This window comes from Epinephelus fuscoguttatus, linkage group LG15 (assembly GCF_011397635.1).
Source record: "Epinephelus fuscoguttatus linkage group LG15, E.fuscoguttatus.final_Chr_v1".
Lineage (NCBI taxonomy): Eukaryota > Metazoa > Chordata > Actinopteri > Perciformes > Serranidae > Epinephelus > Epinephelus fuscoguttatus.
This window is the reverse complement of record NC_064766.1, coordinates 22,993,532-23,012,079: the sequence shown is the minus strand read 5'-3', so window position 1 is coordinate 23,012,079 and position 18,548 is coordinate 22,993,532. Positions and strand designations below refer to the sequence as shown.

Sequence of the window (18,548 nt, the reverse complement as noted above, 5' to 3'; positions counted from 1 at the left end):
TAATATGGGTATTAGTATGTATATAATTTGTATCATTATTATTTGTATTTTAATCTTTTTTTTTTTTTAATATTTTTTAAGTTTAAATCATTTCCTTTTTTCTTTATAATTCTTTATTGAACAAACATAAATACATCAACATTATATACACACAGAACTAACCACACTAGGGGTACATATATACTGAGAAATAATTTGAATTAAGAAATTAAAAAAAATAACAATAAAAGACCGTCTCATGAGTTCATATGCATTTTATTTAACACATTTGTTCGTTTTAATGCCTTTTTATTGTGGTGCCATGGTGTTGTAGGTCTTGATAGACAAGTTTAAACTCTGGTTCTTGTTGTGAATGTGAAATTTCAACTGTGCAAAATCATTACATTAATTTGTATTATCTTTCACTGACATGTCTCTGATGGACTTATACGTCATCACAGTGAGCTGTCATTGGTCTACCGCTCTTCTCCCTCGGCCTCCCAGCCAATCAGCGACCACGGTTCCTAACGTAGCTGCCATTTGTCACAGGCTGTTGTGAATCGGAGGCCAGCGGCCCCACAATGCCAGGCGGGGGAGCCCCTCTCTCAGCTACACACCACAGCATCACCGCCTCGCCTCACTGAAAAGGACACAGAGAGGAGAGAAATGCAAAGGGATGTAAGATGGCAGAGCTACAAATGCTATTAGAGGAGGAGATCCCTGCCGGTAAAAGAGCTCTCGTGGAAAGCTACCAGAACCTGTCCCGGGTCGCGGAATACTGTGAGAACAATTATGTTCAGGTAAGAGACGGTTAACGGCCGTTAAATTTGGAGGATTTCTCCGCTCGCTCCGTCGTGTCTGCGGTGCTGTAGTAGAAGTGAGTGTAACCACAGGGACAGGAAATGCTGGTCGTAACGAAAGGGATCCTCAAACCGCTAGCTACACGTAACGTTAGTGGCCTTTTGTAATCTTTTGTCATGACTCAGTGGCGGCTCGGTGCCGTGTCATTCATGGCTGTAGTCCGTTATTTTCTCGTTTCGGTGAGTCGGCCCGGTTCACCGGAGCCGTGTTCACGTTTAAAAGGCGATGTGTTGAAAGCCGCTGGTGGCTTACAGAGGGTGTGTCGTTGTTGTGACCCAGTGGTTTTGTCACTGACTGCTTTCTCTGATAGGTACCGGTGACACAAAATAATCACGGCCCCGGTTTTAAACACCATTTTCCTTTTTCACATGTTTAACAGGCGTCATATGTTTGGGCCATATAACAGCGTTATAAAGGAAAATTCATCAGTGTAGTCTATGAAGAGCCGTTTTTCTAGTGCAAAAATTCAAAGCTAATATAAGTGTATGTAGTAATATTTTTTGTTAGTAATTTATTACACCAGAAAAATACCATGAAATGCTTAGTCACTATAAACCACACTACATCATACTGAGTAAAGGCACCCTACTCACTTGGACTGTTCTAACGATGTAGTCTCTACCATTAAAGGGTGACTTCACCCATTTTCAAAATTCATACATTTTATTCCCATGGTCTAAGACAGCCCAAAAATATTGATAAGAATGAACAACTCTCTCCCATATCCTAAAACCAGAGTGCCAAAACTCAAATTTGTGATGTCATCGGTAGGGATGCGCAACAATATTGGCACAATGAACCATCAGATTGGCCAACATGCTTTTTCTTATTTTGCACAATGAATGAATATTACATACATTGAAAAGTATTGTATCTCATGTCTCCATCTGGTGGTGGGCCATCATGATAAGAGCATGCATGCATAATACAGAAGAGACTTGATGATCACTAAAATGAGGTGGGGGAAAAAGTGGATATATCGATATTGGTATCAATTATCAGTCAAATAAGTTGACATATATCGGCATATTGGATACTGGCAAAAAAAAAAATCCAATATTGTGCATACCTAGACCAGTGGTTCTCAAATGGTGTGCCGTGGGATTTGGTGATAACTACACATTATTATGGCAATATTCAACTGGGCCCATACAAAAAGTTATGAGTGAATTTTTAATTGACTGTGTCAGTATGTTGAGAGCACCCATTTCCTAATAAAGAGGCAATATATTCATATATACATATTCTATATCCATATGTGCATAATTGAAAGGTGTATATAGTGTAAATAGTATTGAGTGTATAGTTTATATTTTATATTTTTCTAAGTCAGATATATATCTTTTTGTATTTTATCTTTTTTATATAAGTATTCTATTGCCATTGAACTTGGTTGTCTATCTGTGCCATTTGAGCTGCTGTAACACGTAAAATTCCCCGGTGTGGGATCAATAAAGTTTTATCTTATCTTATCTTATCTTACAGCGGTGTTATTCTGCTCCAGTGTATGAATATACACTGCAACGCGGCGTTATGGAATCAAAAGAGGCATGACCTGTAACACAACAACCTTGGTCTCTAGTGGGACATAAAACATATGCATCACACAGCACTTTCTAAACAACAACGATGGTATTAATTTGTCAGTAACAATCATTCACCATCCCTGTTATGTGGTGGCTGATCTTGTCGTTTGCCCGGAGGGTAAGGAGTGCCCAGACCTTATTGTTTTCCCAATTCATACACACTTCCGGCCACTGTTCTTCCTCTTTTAGTTAGCTGCTAACTGCTATCAGGTACTTTGTAAATCTCCAGTGGTGGGTCGCACATAACTGACATCACAAATTTGAGACTTCTGGTTCCTGGCTTTGAGAGAGAGCAGCTCATGTTCACAAATATTGATTGAACTTTCCTAGGCCATGGAAATATCATACTGGAATTTTTAATTTAGGTGGTGTTGCCCTTTAACAAAGGCTTCAAGCATCTCTCAGCTGTTTGGTTGCTTATTAGTGGATATCATTATGTAGGTCAAGTCCTGAAAGACTTTTAGGGGGAAAACACAAGACACTGAAGACTCGAGATGTATAGTCAGGCTACTCATGATGCAGAAATCACATGTGTGTTTGCTATAGGGCTGAAAACATAGCTCCAGAGCATGTCCATGGATCATTTGCTTGTAATCAAATGCAGGGTGCAGGGTAATGATAAGCTGCTTTTGCATATACAGACTGAATGGTAAATCAGTGTCAGGGAGAGTAGGAGTCAGAAGCAAACTGGGGACAACCTTGCAGGGACCACACAAGTTTTACTTATCATTGTTTTACACTCATATTGTAAATTCTGTACATGTTCAAGTTCTCTCACACTGGGGGTCTCCCTCAGACAAAATCCCAGTGATTCATGGCCCGACGTGTATGAAATATTAAAACAGTTTTGGGGATTTCTAGCCTGAAGAGTTACTCACTATTAATCTCTTTTACTTTGCCACTGTATGAACGCGTTCAGTTAATGTTGGCAAGAGTGTGAGCTATAGACCGTCACCAGGTTGAATGGTCTGGTGTGAACAGCAGCGTCTGTTGCCAGAGCAGCACACAGCAGAAACCCCACTGTGCTCCAGCATGGTCATTTTTTGACTGTAGTGCTGAGAAAGCCCACAGTTTGTCGTAATAACACATCACATCGCTTTGCCCTGCTTGTCATCAGAAATGCAATGTAGGTTACACTGCTTGAATGCATGCGTAGATACTGACACATTGGAGCTTATCCCAATATTATTATGCAGAAAGCTGCCTGAGGATTTTAATATTAAGCTCAAAGGCTGTGCTGTTATCACATTTTATTTAAGGTCTTGCAGATACATTTGTGGCCAATGCAGTTGAGTTAGACAGGAAATGTGAGGAAGTGCCTCTGTTGGTAAACATATCTATTATTAGGAGCAGTGGGCTAGAGGTTAAACCAGGCGGCTGACATGCTCATTTAAACATGTTCACTTTGGGATACTTTACATTTCAGTAAATTGGATTATTAAATGATTATCTTCATCTTGGTCGCTTGACCCTTTTGTGTCACTACATGGTTTCATTTATAATCTTGTGGATAAAGAAAAGGAAGTAGCAGTCTTACAAACCATGCTTCCTGCACCCCAACTCCAAATTCTTTAAATGTTTTTGCAGATCGATGATGCTCACAAATCATCAGTTTGGAATTTGCTTTGAACTTTGTTGCAGTGAAATTCATACACCAACTTTCACAGCTAAAGGAAATAAAAAAACCGCACATCATAGGAGGTGTTGCAGATTGACAACAGACGTGCCCAGGTCTGATTTTGATGTGTGATAGATGTGTCCTTCACGTATAACAGCAGTCGTCAAGTCGAAAGAAAAAAATCACTGACATGTTGTGGAGATTTTGTTCCGTACTGCATGAAGCAAGGTTGGAAAGTAGACTAACAAAACACGTGTATTTGTAGTGGATAATGGGGGAAAAAATGCAAGATGGCTTGATCATAGCTTCTTAAAGCCATGTCCATTCTCATCGCATCATATTAGCTCTGTCTGTTATGATGCCAATAATTTTACCATGTCTTTTGTGTGCGTCACATGATATGACTAATAAGTTATATACAATGTCCACTTTTTGGAAAAAGCTTGCATCGCCCAAATCAGATGTGTAGCTGAATGAGACAAAGACAATGATGAAAACTTTGGAGATGCAACGATCAGTCTATCCAATTGATAAGTCGATTGAAAGAAAAATGAATTGCCTGCCAACTACTTATAGATGTACACAGGAAAGCCATCACATGTCTGTCCATCCTGGGGAGAGGGATCCCTCCTCAGTTGTTCTTCCTTGGTTTGGTTTCCTACACTTTTTCCCCATTTAAGGGTTTCTTGGGGGATCTGCTGTGAGGGTCCAACCCTTTTGATTCTTTTGACCTGAGGACCCTCACGGACTAAAGGTATATGAATGACTTACAGGGTAATTGAGGAATGGACACATAATTTGAGGTAGCCAACAACCTGGTGTTATACATCTAAAGAACTACTACTACAAAAAAAGTACTTGGCAACCAGACCAGGCTTCTAATTGAGACAGGCGATTAATTGTCAGAATGTGTAGCCACACCGAGCTAGTAAAAGGGACTCGGAATTTAATTGGGACAAGGCTTTTGATTAAAATTTTAGAGTGTATTAATAAAATTAATTGAACTGAACTATTTTGATATTAGAATAAATTGTTTAAAAATTTTTTTTTCAATTTATTTATTTATTTTGTATTAATTTCCCATCCTCCCATGCCTTGAAGAAAATATGAAATAATGGTTACTTGTAAAAAAAAAAAAAAAAAAAAAAATAGAATAGAAAAGAATAAATTGTTTCAGTCATTTTTCAAGCAAAAATGTCAAATATTTGCTGGTTTCAGCTTCTTAAATGTGAGAATTTGCTGCTTTTCTTTGCTATTTATGACTAATAACAAAGAGTCTTTGGGTTTCGGACACTTGGTTGGACAAAAGAAGCAAACTGAAGATGCCGGGGCGTCAGTAGTAGTAGAGCAGGCGCCCCATGTACAAGGCTGTTGCCGCGGCGACCCGGGTTCGACTCCAGCCTGTGGCCCTTTGCTGCATGTCACTCCCTCTCTCTCTCCCCTCTTCACGCTCATCTGTCCTATCAGATGTGCACTTTCCAAATTTTTTTTTTTTGACATTTTGTAAGCTAAACAAGTTATCGATTGGTCGATGATGAAATAAATTGTTACTTGCAACCATACTTTAATGGTCATGGGACAGAAACATTTAAATTGCTTTTTAAGTCATAGCAGATTTGTCTGGTTAACTGTCAGAAATATTTAATTGTATGCACAAACAGCTTTTTTTTAACTTAAAAAAATTAAGTGATTTAATAGTATCCCATACTTTTTTATAAATGCGAACATTCTTTGGTAATACATACAAAAAGTGGATGCATGCTTTCCATCCCCTTCTCTGCTGGTTTTCAGAGCCCTGTACTGTAGTGTCACCCTCTGCTGCAGTATCTGAAATATTGCCTGGTATATGAAGATGCATGTATGCGTCTTCTTCTGAATAATGATTTCTTCGGGGACATTATAAACATTAGCTCGAATCCTGCATGCTTGTGAACACACTTGACAAACACAACAGGGAGTTAAGAGGAAGAAGGTCATTATAGCTTTTGCTCAGATTGAGAGCAGTAATATTGGACGTGGAATATGTTTCTGTGTCTGAATTCAGTTCTAAATTTAGGTTATTGCTCCCAGTGGCTAACACTTCTTTTAAATCTCTTTAGTCACATGCTTTTGTCATAACCGTGAAATGATACCTGGCTGTCTAGATGTAAGACAGATTTGCATAATTTTGTGGGGATAACATTTTTTTTAATGCAGTTAACATATTCATACTATCAAACAGTTGGCATTGCATGGCCTGATATGTAAATCCACTGTGATGCTGGAGAAAAAGACTGAGAGTTTTATTCTTAGATGAGATATTTGAAATGAGCCATTTGAAAAACTGTCACTGGCAAAATGATTGGTGTCATAAAAGCAGACCTCAGCTTTGTAAGTGACTTTCTTAAGGCCTTTGTGTGCTAAAATAGCAACTCTTCAGATCTGTTGTAACATTGAACAATGCTGTTTTTGGATGGGCCTTTGCTGCTTATTCCTGTGTAAATGGGTCTTAACGTTTAGGTTTTAAAAAGTGCTAGAACACAGCTTTCTTCATTTTGTTCCAGTATGTGGTATGCATATCTAAACCACACACTGCCAGTCAATATGTTTGAGTACTGCTTTATTGAATGGACTAATCAATATCAGTTTTTGTTTCCAAGTTATAGAGTGACTTCAGAAGTTTTTCAATCCTGATCCTATTTTCCCTTGTTTCTGTGTCTATGTGACTAATGGGAACACTTTTGTAATTGGTTCAGTATTAAGCTACAGCTGCAAAATGGACTGCAGTGTAACGTTTATGGGCATTTGTGCACTGTCAATTTATGTCACTAAAAGTGCTTGTTTTTGCCACTGACAGGCTCAGATTGTTGAGTGTCTTACAGCTTATAGAAAGGATCCTGACAGAGCTAGACCTTCTTGTTAAAGAGTAAGAGCCCTGAAATCGCTTTCGCCAAAGCCACCAGACTCCATTTAAATAAACAGTAATTTTATCGTCATAAAACATGCTTCATTTTAAGTTAACAGAAACAAAATAAGACTCACAAAAGTCCTCCTGGTTCATCTTTCTACTGTTTCAACAATCACTAACTCTGGTTTGGTTGAACTAAACCCCTACTTCACCCAGTTGGATGTGAAAATACACTAAAATTACTGTTTATTTAAATGGAGTCTGGTGGGTTTGGTACAGCAACCCACCACACATATAAATATAAAGACACAGAGTAGGACACAAAGACAGATATGAGGGAAGAGAACAGAAAGCAGCACTACATAGATGACTGGCTGTCTTTGTTGGGGAATTGTGCATGTAAAGTGGGATGTTACTGGGTGTGTCGATGAAAACTGTTTTTGTTTCAAAGTGATTAAGGGGAACAACAATTTTTGAAATTGAGCTAGTACTGAGCAAGACCGCTTCAACCAGCAGTGGCAAAACAGGCTGCAATATAAACACCTAGGGCATGTACGTCAATTTATTTAACTAAAAGTGTTTGATTTTGACACTGACAGGCTCAAATTGTTATTCTCAGTGTCTGACAACATTATGGAAAGGATCCCTACAGAGACAGACCTTTTTGTTAGTGTAAGATCCTAAACCTACCAGGCTCCATTCAAATAAACAGTAGTTTTATCGTCATAAAACACGCTTCATTTAAAGTTAACAGAAACACAATAAGATTCACAAAAGTCGCTCTGGTTCCTCTTTTTACTGTTCCAACAATCACTAACTCTGGTTTGGTTGAACAAAACCCTTAATTCACTCAGTTAGATGTGAAAGTATGCTAAAATTATTGTTTATTTAAATGGAGTCTGGTGGGTTTGACAATAGCAATTTCAAGGCTGTTTCTAGTTAAACTAAAAGGATCTAACTCTTAAGCTAAAGGGTCTATCTCTGTAGGGATCCTTTCCATAACGTTGTCAGACAATTAGAATAAAAATCTGAGTCTGTCAGTGGCAAAACACCCCATTTTCAGTTGACACATTGGTGCACAATTATCCTGGGTAGTTACATTGCAGCCTATTTCGCAGCTGCTGCCTGCAACACTTTTGCCTAATAATGAACCAATTTAAAAAATAGTTGTTCCCATTAGTCACAAAGTCACAAAAACATGGGAAAATAGTGTCCAGATTGGAAAAAATACCAAAGTAACCCTTTAAAGATATTTTTTTCCCTTTCCGCAGTGAGATATGTGGAGAAAGGGGTGTTTGGTGGAAACCCATGAATCTACTTAATATTTCCCTCATGTTGACCCCGCCAAAATCCCCCCCCGTCAGCTCACATGATACCCCTCTGACTCAGAACTGTTTCATTCGTGACTCATGATATTCCAGTATCAGACATGGCTCTGAAATTGCTTTATTTTAGTGCACTGTTAAGGGTCAGTCTGGTGCTTAACAAAAAAAATACTTCCAAGTAGTGGAGCCCTGACACAAAGCCTTTTGTAAGCTTAATATGAAATATAATATCTCAAAGCAGGAGAAAGAGAGTAAGAGAGAAAGAGAGGGAGAGATCCATAATGAATAATATGTATTAGGAGGATGAGGGCTATTAATGCCATGGGTTTTCTATGCAGGTTATTTTCAGACTTTTTTAAATTAGTTTAATGCCGTTGGAAGTTTTAACCTTTCTGTAAATCCCAGTTCATGAATTTTCTTCATCTATCTCCCTCTTATGCCTCCATATGATATTGATTATGCATGTTGTTTTACTTTAAATCATGTGCAAGTGGCTCATGAGAATAGTAAAATGCAAGGTGTTTTAGTATTTTGTACATGTCCACGGAAACATAAGTCAGCGTTTTCCAAGCTCAGGTATGAGGAGCTGCTCCAGTCGCTGTGATAATGCTGAGTAAGCTAGCAGTGTTTCGTCTTCTAGCTCTGTGTTTTACAAACTGGCATTGAAAGCTCTGCACGGGTTGAGCCGACCTGCAGGTCCCAGCAGACATCTGCAACAGATACTAGTGCTGCAGGTGGTTTGCAAGGAAGCAGGTGGGCAGGTGGTCCTGTGTAGAGTGGTGTCACGGTGCATGCTGTTAGCCTCCTGCTACCACACACACAAACCAGACTGTTGCTTGGTAACAGCTGGTAAATTGTAGCCTGTGTCTTTGTGGCACTGCATTTAAGGGGCTCTGGAGTTTTTAAAATAATCAGAATGACTGAACGGCTTAGGAACAGATCAAACTCAATGGATGTAAGTCTTTGTAAAGGAATGACACTTTGAAAACACGCTGTTTTGACGAGATGGGAAGATTGATACCACTCATATTTCTCTGTTAGGTTAGCACAAATACAGGAAATTGAGAAACAGGTAGCATTTCAAACATTTCAGCTCATCGCTTCCTGTTAAACCACAACTTTTTTTTTTCTTCTTACATATCTGTTTTTTAGTATTGATCAAACAAGCAAGTTACCATATGTTAATAAGTCAACTTTAGAGGTGCAGATATGTAGGTAGGTATATTTTTTAACTTTGAAGAGAGCCAAGCTCGCTATTTTCCTCTACCTCCAGTTTTTATGCTAAATTATGCTTATCATTTTTAGGCCTCTAGCTTCATGCTCGATGCAGAGATATAACAGTAATATAGATCTTCTTAAGAGAGCTCTCTTAAGAGAGCGAATATGATAATATCCATAATATCCATAATATACATAAAGAGCAAGTCATATACTCAAGAATTTTTCAGTCTTTTAAATATTTTTCATATCTTTTCATGCATCTACATTTCTACATTGGCCTGGCAAGTTTTAAGTTTTGGATTCACATGTACATGTACATAACAGTGATACAGCTCATTTTCAAAGGACAGCTTCCTCTTGCTCAGTGAATAATCTGCATTGTAGTCTGAGTAAGGATGTGAAACAACTAGTGCTGACGTGATTAGCCAATTCATATATGAGTTGACTGAAAGAAATTAAGCAATGGCTATTTTTATATTTGACTGTTTTTAAGACAACATATTAAACAGGGTTCCTGCAGATCCCTAAAAGGTCTTAATTAAAAGGAGTGGAATTAATTAATCTAAAAGTAAGGCCTTAATTAGTATTAAAATGGATTAAACAATCTTTCAAAATGCGAAACTGTGAACATACTTGGCAACACCTATATAAAAATAAAAATAAAATATTTGGGCAATGCATACATGGCTCACTGTGTTTTAGTATTTTATGCAAAACACATATTAACACATATTAGTCATATATAATATTTTCATTGTTTTCCACGTGTTTCACTCTAGAAAATGTTTTTTTCCCCAACGTTTGAAGATGATCATCCAAAATTGTTCATTTTTACAGGACCAAAAAAGTCATATTTTATGTTACAACAAACATTTGGGCAAAATTGTCCCTAACCCCTCAGTAATTCTTTTTTTTCTTCAATGTTGGTTTTTGTAAAATTGGTATTAAATTTAATTCCAAGTGGCATAATAAAGGCTTAAAAAGTCTTAAATCAAACTTGCCTTAAGCTGTAGGAACCCTGGTAAAATGGTAGATTTGCATATTTATCACCTTATTTAATGTGTGTGTAAACTGAACATCTTTGGGCTTTTTTGGCTTTGGTAAAACAAACTAATGTGGTAGGCATTAGGACGATTTATAAACTAAATGAGGACTTTATCAATGACAAAAAGAAAATAGTTGAAAATAATCCTGCTTCTAGATTCCTGGCAGTCCCCTGTCGGTGTGGCTCTCTGTGTGGCAGCATTATCCCTGTTTTGTTTCCAAACTATAAATATGTCCATTCAGTCCCTTCGCTATTTAAAGGCATCCAGAAACAGATGGTTTGCGCAGCCGGGTGGAGATTTGGGATCCTAGAAAATGTCTTGGCATTCCTGCTCACTGGGCTCAACTCCCCTGCACCTGTCCCCTGTTGACCATCCGAGCTATTCGGAAGTTATTGTTGTCCAATTCCAGGCTGCTTTCGCATCCACAAAGTTGCTCCCTCAGAGAATCATGAACTCTTATTCACGTCCCTTTAGATCTTAACGGGGCTTTGTGAGAATGAATTGTCCTGTCAAATACAGCTCCCTGTAGAAAGCTACCCTCTCACTCCCCGCTCACACAGCTGATTGGAGTAACAATGAGAGTGTAGCATTGCCTCTTGAGGTTTTTTTTTTTTTTTTTTAATGTTGGAGATGATACCTTACTTCCCTCTGCCAACTTCTCCATTTCTTCCACCCACACATCACTGATCTTTCTGACTGGTGTTTTCTCTTCCTCTCTGTGTCCTTCTTTCCTCTCTGACAGGCTCAAGACAAGAAGAAGGCCCTGGAGGAGACCAAGGCCTACACCACCCAGTCTCTGGCCAGCGTGGCCTACCAGATCAATGCCTTAGCTAACAATGTGCTGCAGTTGCTGGACATCCAGGCCTCGCAACTACGACGCATGGAGTCCTCCATCAACCACATCTCCCAGGTACACACCACAGTGCCGGAGGATAGACCTGTTATGCATGTTGGTTGATAGGTTAATTTAGCTACTCTTCAGTTCACTGCATTGCACACCACCTGGGTCTGGTTGGAGCTAGCTGGTGGCACTGCTCAATCAGTGATCACTGCTAGTAACACCACCTTGACCCAACAGCATTGCTGTAAAAACATTGTGCCCACCCTCCGGTTTTCCCCCAGGCTGCCCCAGTGAGTAAGCGACTCAAGTTTGAGCCACAAACCCCCTTCTATGTTGTCACTGTTAGCTCTGTTAGCAGCAGCTAGTGGTGCTAACATGGTCGGAACAATGCTAAAGGGGTTTTGTGGATAAAAAATGAAGCCACTTACTCAAAGGGGCTACCTAGGGAAGACTGGAGAGTGGCCACCATGTTTGTGTCACGTTATTGTGAGATGAGCAGTGTTGGAGCTAGCACCGCTAGCTAGCTGCACATGTGCTACTATGGTCATTTCATCCATCTCACAGACTGATTTAGCGCAACACGTGCAACATATAGACCAATGTCTCACTGTAGACCAATGAACAGACAGATTAAACAGAGGAACAGCTCTGTCTCTCCGAGTGCTGCTAGAGAACCTCCTCCACAGCACCTGTAGTCAGTGAATCCAGGATAACATGTCCACACCAGTCACGTCACATTCACCTCCACATTCTCATCTCTAACTGAAATACTGTTTTAATTCACTGATTATTTTATTTCCGTCCCATATTGAAGAATATTGGTGGATCAAGGTGCGCTTTGAGGACTGTCATCTGACGATTAAACCCTTTGAAGCACAATAAAGAGCAGACCTGCTGGTATTATTCAAAGTGCACAATGACACATTCACACTTGATAAAGACAGACAGATATGGCAGGGGCATGGATCGTGCTGGAGCTGCTAAACCTCCGCAGCCCCTCTTCAGTCCCTCTTGCTTCATCAGCAGTCCTCTCTCTATCTCTCTTTCCCTCTGTGTGCGCTTCACACGGCCACCCTGCCTGTCAGCCAGTGAATGTCCCCATCCCCTCCCTGTGTGCTTCATTAAGCCTGTCAGGGATGAAGTGAAATCCTGACGCCAGCTCTCTTGCCTGGTTAGCTTTTTTTTTTTCAGCTCCTGCTCTACTCCACATGCTGCAGGATGGAGTACAGTTGGGTGCAGTCTAATGAAGAACAACCAGTCTTTTATTGATGCTTTAGATGGGCAGTTGATGGTTGATATTTCTGCTTCAAATACAATAGCTCTATATAACCTTGTATAGAGGAATGTCACGATACCAGAAATTTAGTAAGAGATACCAGTGCCAGTAAAATTCCACGATTCATGATCCCCACTTCGATACACTGGTAAAAAAAAAAACAAAACCCAAAAGCATTTAAATTAAATTATAAACCCGCCATTCTATCTGGGTTCATGAGATTCTGTGCGGAGGAACAACATATTAACGTATTTCTCCTCCACTGTTGCTCAGCAATTTTACATATAAGATATGACAACTGGTCTTTGTGTTAGGCTACTTGTCCTGCCCCTCCTCCACTGTGATTGGACGGCTGGGTGACATTGACAAGTGCTGCTGGTGTTTTAACTTAGTATAAATGCAAGGCGATCCCACTGCAAAGTGTTCTCAAGAATACTTTTATTGACTTTTTAACAAGTGTACAAAAAAACAGAAAATTATACAGGGCACCACAAATATCAGTTTGGTACAGTACATCCATAGGAACACAGCATTTAGTGTTGTCCCAATCATTGCTCACCCCAATTACCCCATCAATAAGCCATAATTCCATGTATTAGAGGGCACTGGAGTAATACAGGAAGTTGCTGGAAGTCAGGTTTCCATTGCAAAGAATTAAAATATGCTGGCCCTTTGAAAAAATGCTTTTGTTTTCAACAAGTCAAGGCGGAGCTGTCGCTGCAGCTGCAGCTGCACTTGACACCATCTTTCACGTGTTGTTCCGCATCTGGTAGGCGTTCTTCTTCCTCCTTTGGCATTTAACGGCAGACTAGAACACGTTTAGGCGTATATGCTGCCCTGTCAGGTCCAGAAAAATTGCATCCCTGGTACCTACCATACTGGAGAAAAATGAGAACCATCACATTTACAGAATTTGACATCAACTTGGTACCCAAGTACTGGTTCTTGTGACATCCCTATTATTAATCACACTTAATTAACCACACCTAATCAAGCTCACAGTTTAACAGTACGCTAAAATATGCTTCTGAAAACCTTAAAAAAAAAAAAGAAGTCAACGCAGTAACAGAATCTAGGTTTATATTTGATCAGTGCCACCTGGTTTTACAGTTTAACCTGAGTTTGACAAATCCAATTCTATACTTTTTGTGTCAGGGGCAGCTGGCATACAACATTTCAGAAGTACAATCTGTAGTTTGAGCAACACCCACAGAGCCAGCATAACAATCAGCTGGATTTGAGCTGAGAGATGAACAGGGAGATATGGGCACTGGCGAGATGGAGGAGGTTTACCATTACAAATACTACCCGCATTGTTATGATAAAATGCTGGTTGAAAAATCGGCAAGGTATCCCATTAAAAACCTCTTCAAAGATCTTAAATTCAGTTTGATAAAAGTCATTAAATATTATTAAATAAGATCTATGAAAACTTAATTGCCACCAACATTTTATCTAATTTCATTTATCCATCTTTTAATTTCTTTTTGTCAAAGTGTCAAGCTGCTCTTTGTGAAGGTCTGCATTTCTGATTGTATAAATAAACCTACCCCTGAATCTAATACTGTCTTTGTACTTGATACCTGAACATACCTGATGGCAAAGTGTAGATTAACCTAACTCACTCTAATAACCATATTCTTACATTAAACCTACATCCGCATGGGATCACATATATATGTAGTAGTTAACTTTATACTTACCTGCAGTGCTTGAATAAGAATTGTCCAAATATCGGTATTTAATTGGGTTTAAAACTTAACTTGCAAAGGTCTTAAAAAGCATTAAATTTAAGCGTCTGATACCTATAGACACTTTAACATGCGTCTCGTACAGGTGTGTCTGCAGGGCTTTGATTCATTTGTCTGGTGTCCAAGAAATTATATTTTAACGTGCTTGGTTGTGCCAAGTGTTTTTCTGGCCGTGCAAATTGTTTCGACTTGAAAGAGTTAAAATGGGATTAGAAAGTGGAGGTAGCCAAAAATGTGCTGCCAAATCCCAGCTCCATCTCTGTAGGATTTAAAAGCCCACAGAAGAGGAGGCTGTCACAGAGTTCAACAAGAAATGCTACTAAAAGCAAAACTACAGCGTGTTTAATCAAAGCAGAGCTGTTGCAGCTCATTTCTCCTCTCTGTGCGCATCAGTTCACTTAAATGGTTGTGCCTTAATATGTGCGTTCAGCTAACACAAACCAGTGCTGGTGATTCTGTTGCGATACAAAACACGAGCAGCTTCCCATGAGTCTCTTTACTCCTCTTTTCCATCTCCTTGAGTCCTGCTGTTTGCCAGTTTGCTCTCTGGTTGGTCTGTTTCTTATTTCTCAGAAGTTGTCATTAATCAGCTCAATGACCCACTTGTGCCTCTTTCTGCTCCATTTCAGCTGGACAGATCCTCTCAAGGGCAGAAAGTACCTGGAATTATATCTTGAGTGTAAATTAAAGTTGGGTGCTGTTCACATTTGAGCGGTTACGATAGCAGTCGACACAGTACTGCTCTTTGGACCTTTAATTCAGTCCTGGTACCCAACAATATTTTTTTTCAGTACTTTTCTTTCTCTGTAATAACAAAAAATTTAATTTTTTAACCAGCTGCAGGGGATGATGTAGTAGACTAAAACTGTGTTCCTTTGCTCCTTTCTCATCACACATGGAGCGTCTTCTGTCTCATTCTGTCTGTCTGCTTGTACCTGTGCTCGTCTAGCAGTGATGTTGGCTGTTCCTAAAGCAATATAGAAAATAAAACAGACGGATGCTGAAACAATTGTGGCAGATCAGCAATGCAGTGATAGTTGGAACGGCTGAAAGAACGGTTGATGGAGCGGCCAATGGAGCAGTCAATGAAGTGGTCAGTGGAGCAGTCGCGGCGCTCCATAGCCTCTTTTGGGGCACTTCAGCCTCATGAAGTTGAACGTGGCAGCTCTGCGGAACTCTATTGCTGGCCTTGGAGCTCCGTGGCTGGCATCCAGACTTCGAGACTCTTTTCTCCCCAGCATTCTCACCCATATGCGCTCTTATATACTGAAACGAGGCACCAAATAATCTAACATGAATTGGTACTTGGTCGTACCAACTGGGGTTGGGTATTGTTTGGGAGTTTTCCAATACCAGTGCTTAATGCTGCCTGAAATGAGATTAAATAATAGCCTCTTTAAAATGCAATGGCAAATTTTAACTTGAAATTGAACAATATATTAACTCTTACCAGTTTAAAGTACACCTAAACATTTAGATATGGATGAATACAAAATACTAAGAAATTCACATAATAAAGAAAACGTAACACAGCTACAATAATTTAACACTAAATAACAGTTACAACACTAATTAAAGCAAAACAAATCTTGATTTTGGGATCTATAATTGTCTCCCAAACTCAGGAGAGACTCAATAGCAAGACACTTCTACATTAACTGTTAAGGAGATTGTAACAGCAATGAGAATAGCTGGTCCACCTCAACAGTCCATCCTAAATGAGCTGGGTCAGTTTCAAATGGGAGGCTAACTTCAGAGCTAACCTCCTTCACTCTCCTGACACTGTTGATAAGCAGGTGACAAGCAAGACACGAGAACTTGACTTAGGTCTTGAGGAGCATTTATTCGCTGACTAATAGCCTAAACTGTTAACACACTGCACAGCAACGTTTAACTTAATACTCTCTGCTCCAGCCCATCACACAATTTAGCACCAAACAAAATGAGGCACTGAAATTTGTGTTGTGATTTGGTCAGGTGGGTACCGCCACCATGTTTCAGTACCCAATCCTGGTACGACCCTAATTCTGTCGCTAGCCTTCAAACTTCCAAATTCAGCACTGAATCCTAGTGTAAATTTTAAAAAATGATAGTGAAACAGATGTGAACACTTGTGAGATTTCATTCATAGCTGGCTGAATTTGTAGTCTTGTCACTAAGCCATATATGAGATCATTGATGTATGACATCACACATCTGCTGTCACGCCTTGGAGTCTCAACACAGACTACATCATATTTTTCTCTTGCCAGTAACACTTCAACAAGACTTAAAAAATATGTACAACTAGTTTCGTTTGTACTGCAGAGACTCAACATTTGCTCAAATGCAGATACATTGGGCTGAAACTTTGATATGGATCCAGCAGTGAACTTTACAGCGGTGCCATCTGCTCTGAGAAACTCACTGCAGAGGTTGAGCAGACAGCCAGATGTTTATTAGAGAAAAGAGATTACAGAAGAAAATGAGATTGAGAGAGCACAAGAAGGGCAGACGGAAGTCTGTCATCAACGATTAGGTAACAGTTATTGGACATTTCATAGAGATTACCTCATGTAACTTCCTTTTTGTAATGTACATGTAGAGGAAATGCTGAAATACAGCTGACAGGATTCAGTCATCACTTACAGATGTGTTCATGCTTGCTGCACCACTGCTTCAATATTTCCTCACTGTCAAGAATGATTCTTTAGTGGTGTTACGGTAAAGAGACACAGGATCGGCTGTGACAGTGTTTGTTGTTTGGTACATTTTAAATGATGTCAGCTTAAATGCAGAGCCTAAAAATGTTCTCAGCATCTATCCCCTCCCCACTTTACTTGCGTCTCTGTTTCTTTTTGATCATGACAGCCCACCAGAATCAGCTTCTAGTTTCACCTACAGTATTTTCTCTCTGTCTTGTCTTATCTCAAACTGTCTGTGGCTTTATGTCCTTCTGAGTTTTGTTGTTTTCGCTTTCACTAATCTGCACTCCACCTCTACTCGCCTATCACTGGCAGGAAATAGGCGGGTCTTTTTTTTTTTCTTATTTCCCAGCTGAAACCGGGCGTGTCGCTTCAGTTTCCTCTCCTAAAAAAAGAGCCTAGCATGCCCTCTATATATATCTCACATGCAGCACACAGACTAGACACAGTGACAGTAATGCACAGAAGCTTGGGAGGGTGCGGGTCAACTTCACAACACCTATCAGACTTTTCAGTCTCTCAGTTGGATTCATCATCTCCAGCACTCAGAGAGAGCCGGTGGCAGCAGCGGAGCTGTCGGGTCAGCTGGATGAGATGGCTGAGTGGTGATTGATGCGTGACCTTGTTGCTGTGAGGGTCTCGCACACACAAACACAAGCACACATCTACTTACAAAACATGCACTTGCGTATACATGCATGCACACACTACTTAATTTCTAGTCTAGCCAATGCAAGAAGAGGTACAGTATGTACAGTGTGATTAACAACAGTCATGGATTCATATATGTCTCACAAGCCTTAATAACACTCGCACACGTCAGCACTCTTCTCCCAAGAGTGACCTCATACTCCAGAGATAAAACTGTCCGTCCTCCCTCAGTCTTCCCCACCTTTCGTCAGCTTCCCTTCCCTTCTTTAATCCTTCTCTCCCTCCAGTTACATCAATCATTCATAAATTGAAGGCCAGAGCTAAGGCGCCTGCTGGGATGGGTGCTGTGAGCGATAATGACAGTAATTGCAGAAGAAATGGAGGTCACTGATTTTTTTCAGTTGCTCCTGGTGCGAGGGGTTAAAGGAGAAATGGGCCCCAGGGTGTAGGCCAATAGAGCAGAATAGTGGGTCAGGTGGAGTTCAAAGGATCAACCCAGTGTGTGTGTCCACGCAGTGGGACGTCTGGAGATTTAAAATATACATACATACATTTTAATTTTGCGACTTCGTGTTGCTAATAGATGTCACACAACATGGACTGAAAGGGTCAAGGTATGAAATGCTTCACTGTAATTTTAAAGCGAGGCAGGTATTAAATTAAAACATACGTCTCGAGTGATCTGATCACAAGTGGACAGCGCTAAAAACAAGTGTAAACGACCAGCAAGACGCCTTGTGTTTCAATCTCTCAAACCACACTAATGTGTAAACACTGATGCATCTCTTGATGCGTCCCCAACAAAGACTACATCATCACTGC

The 18,548-nt window shown here is 39.9% G+C and overlaps 2 protein-coding genes across 5 annotated transcripts in view; one reads left to right on the top strand and one right to left on the bottom strand.

Moving 5' to 3' along the window:
- Nucleotides 1–304: 304 nt before the first annotated feature.
- Nucleotides 305–18,548, bottom strand: part of LOC125901586 (amyloid beta A4 precursor protein-binding family B member 1-interacting protein-like) — an 80,906-nt gene continuing 62,662 nt past the window's right edge. The window contains exon 13 of the mRNA XM_049597305.1: nt 305–619. Within this exon, the coding sequence (XP_049453262.1) occupies nt 585–619 (35 nt within the window). The 3' untranslated portion in view covers nt 305–584. The remainder of the gene's footprint in view (nt 620–18,548) is intronic.
- LOC125901585 (abl interactor 1-like) overlaps nt 569–18,548 on the top strand; it is a 47,305-nt gene continuing 29,325 nt past the window's right edge. For 2 of the 4 annotated variants that reach the window (XM_049597302.1, XM_049597300.1), the window contains exons 1-2: nt 575–779; nt 11,266–11,433. In XM_049597302.1, the coding sequence (XP_049453259.1) occupies nt 663–779; nt 11,266–11,433 (285 nt within the window). In that variant the 5' untranslated portion in view covers nt 575–662. Of the gene's footprint in view, nt 780–11,265; nt 11,434–18,548 lie in introns of all 4 variants that reach the window. The other 2 variants (XM_049597301.1, XM_049597299.1) reach the window with 2 other exon arrangements.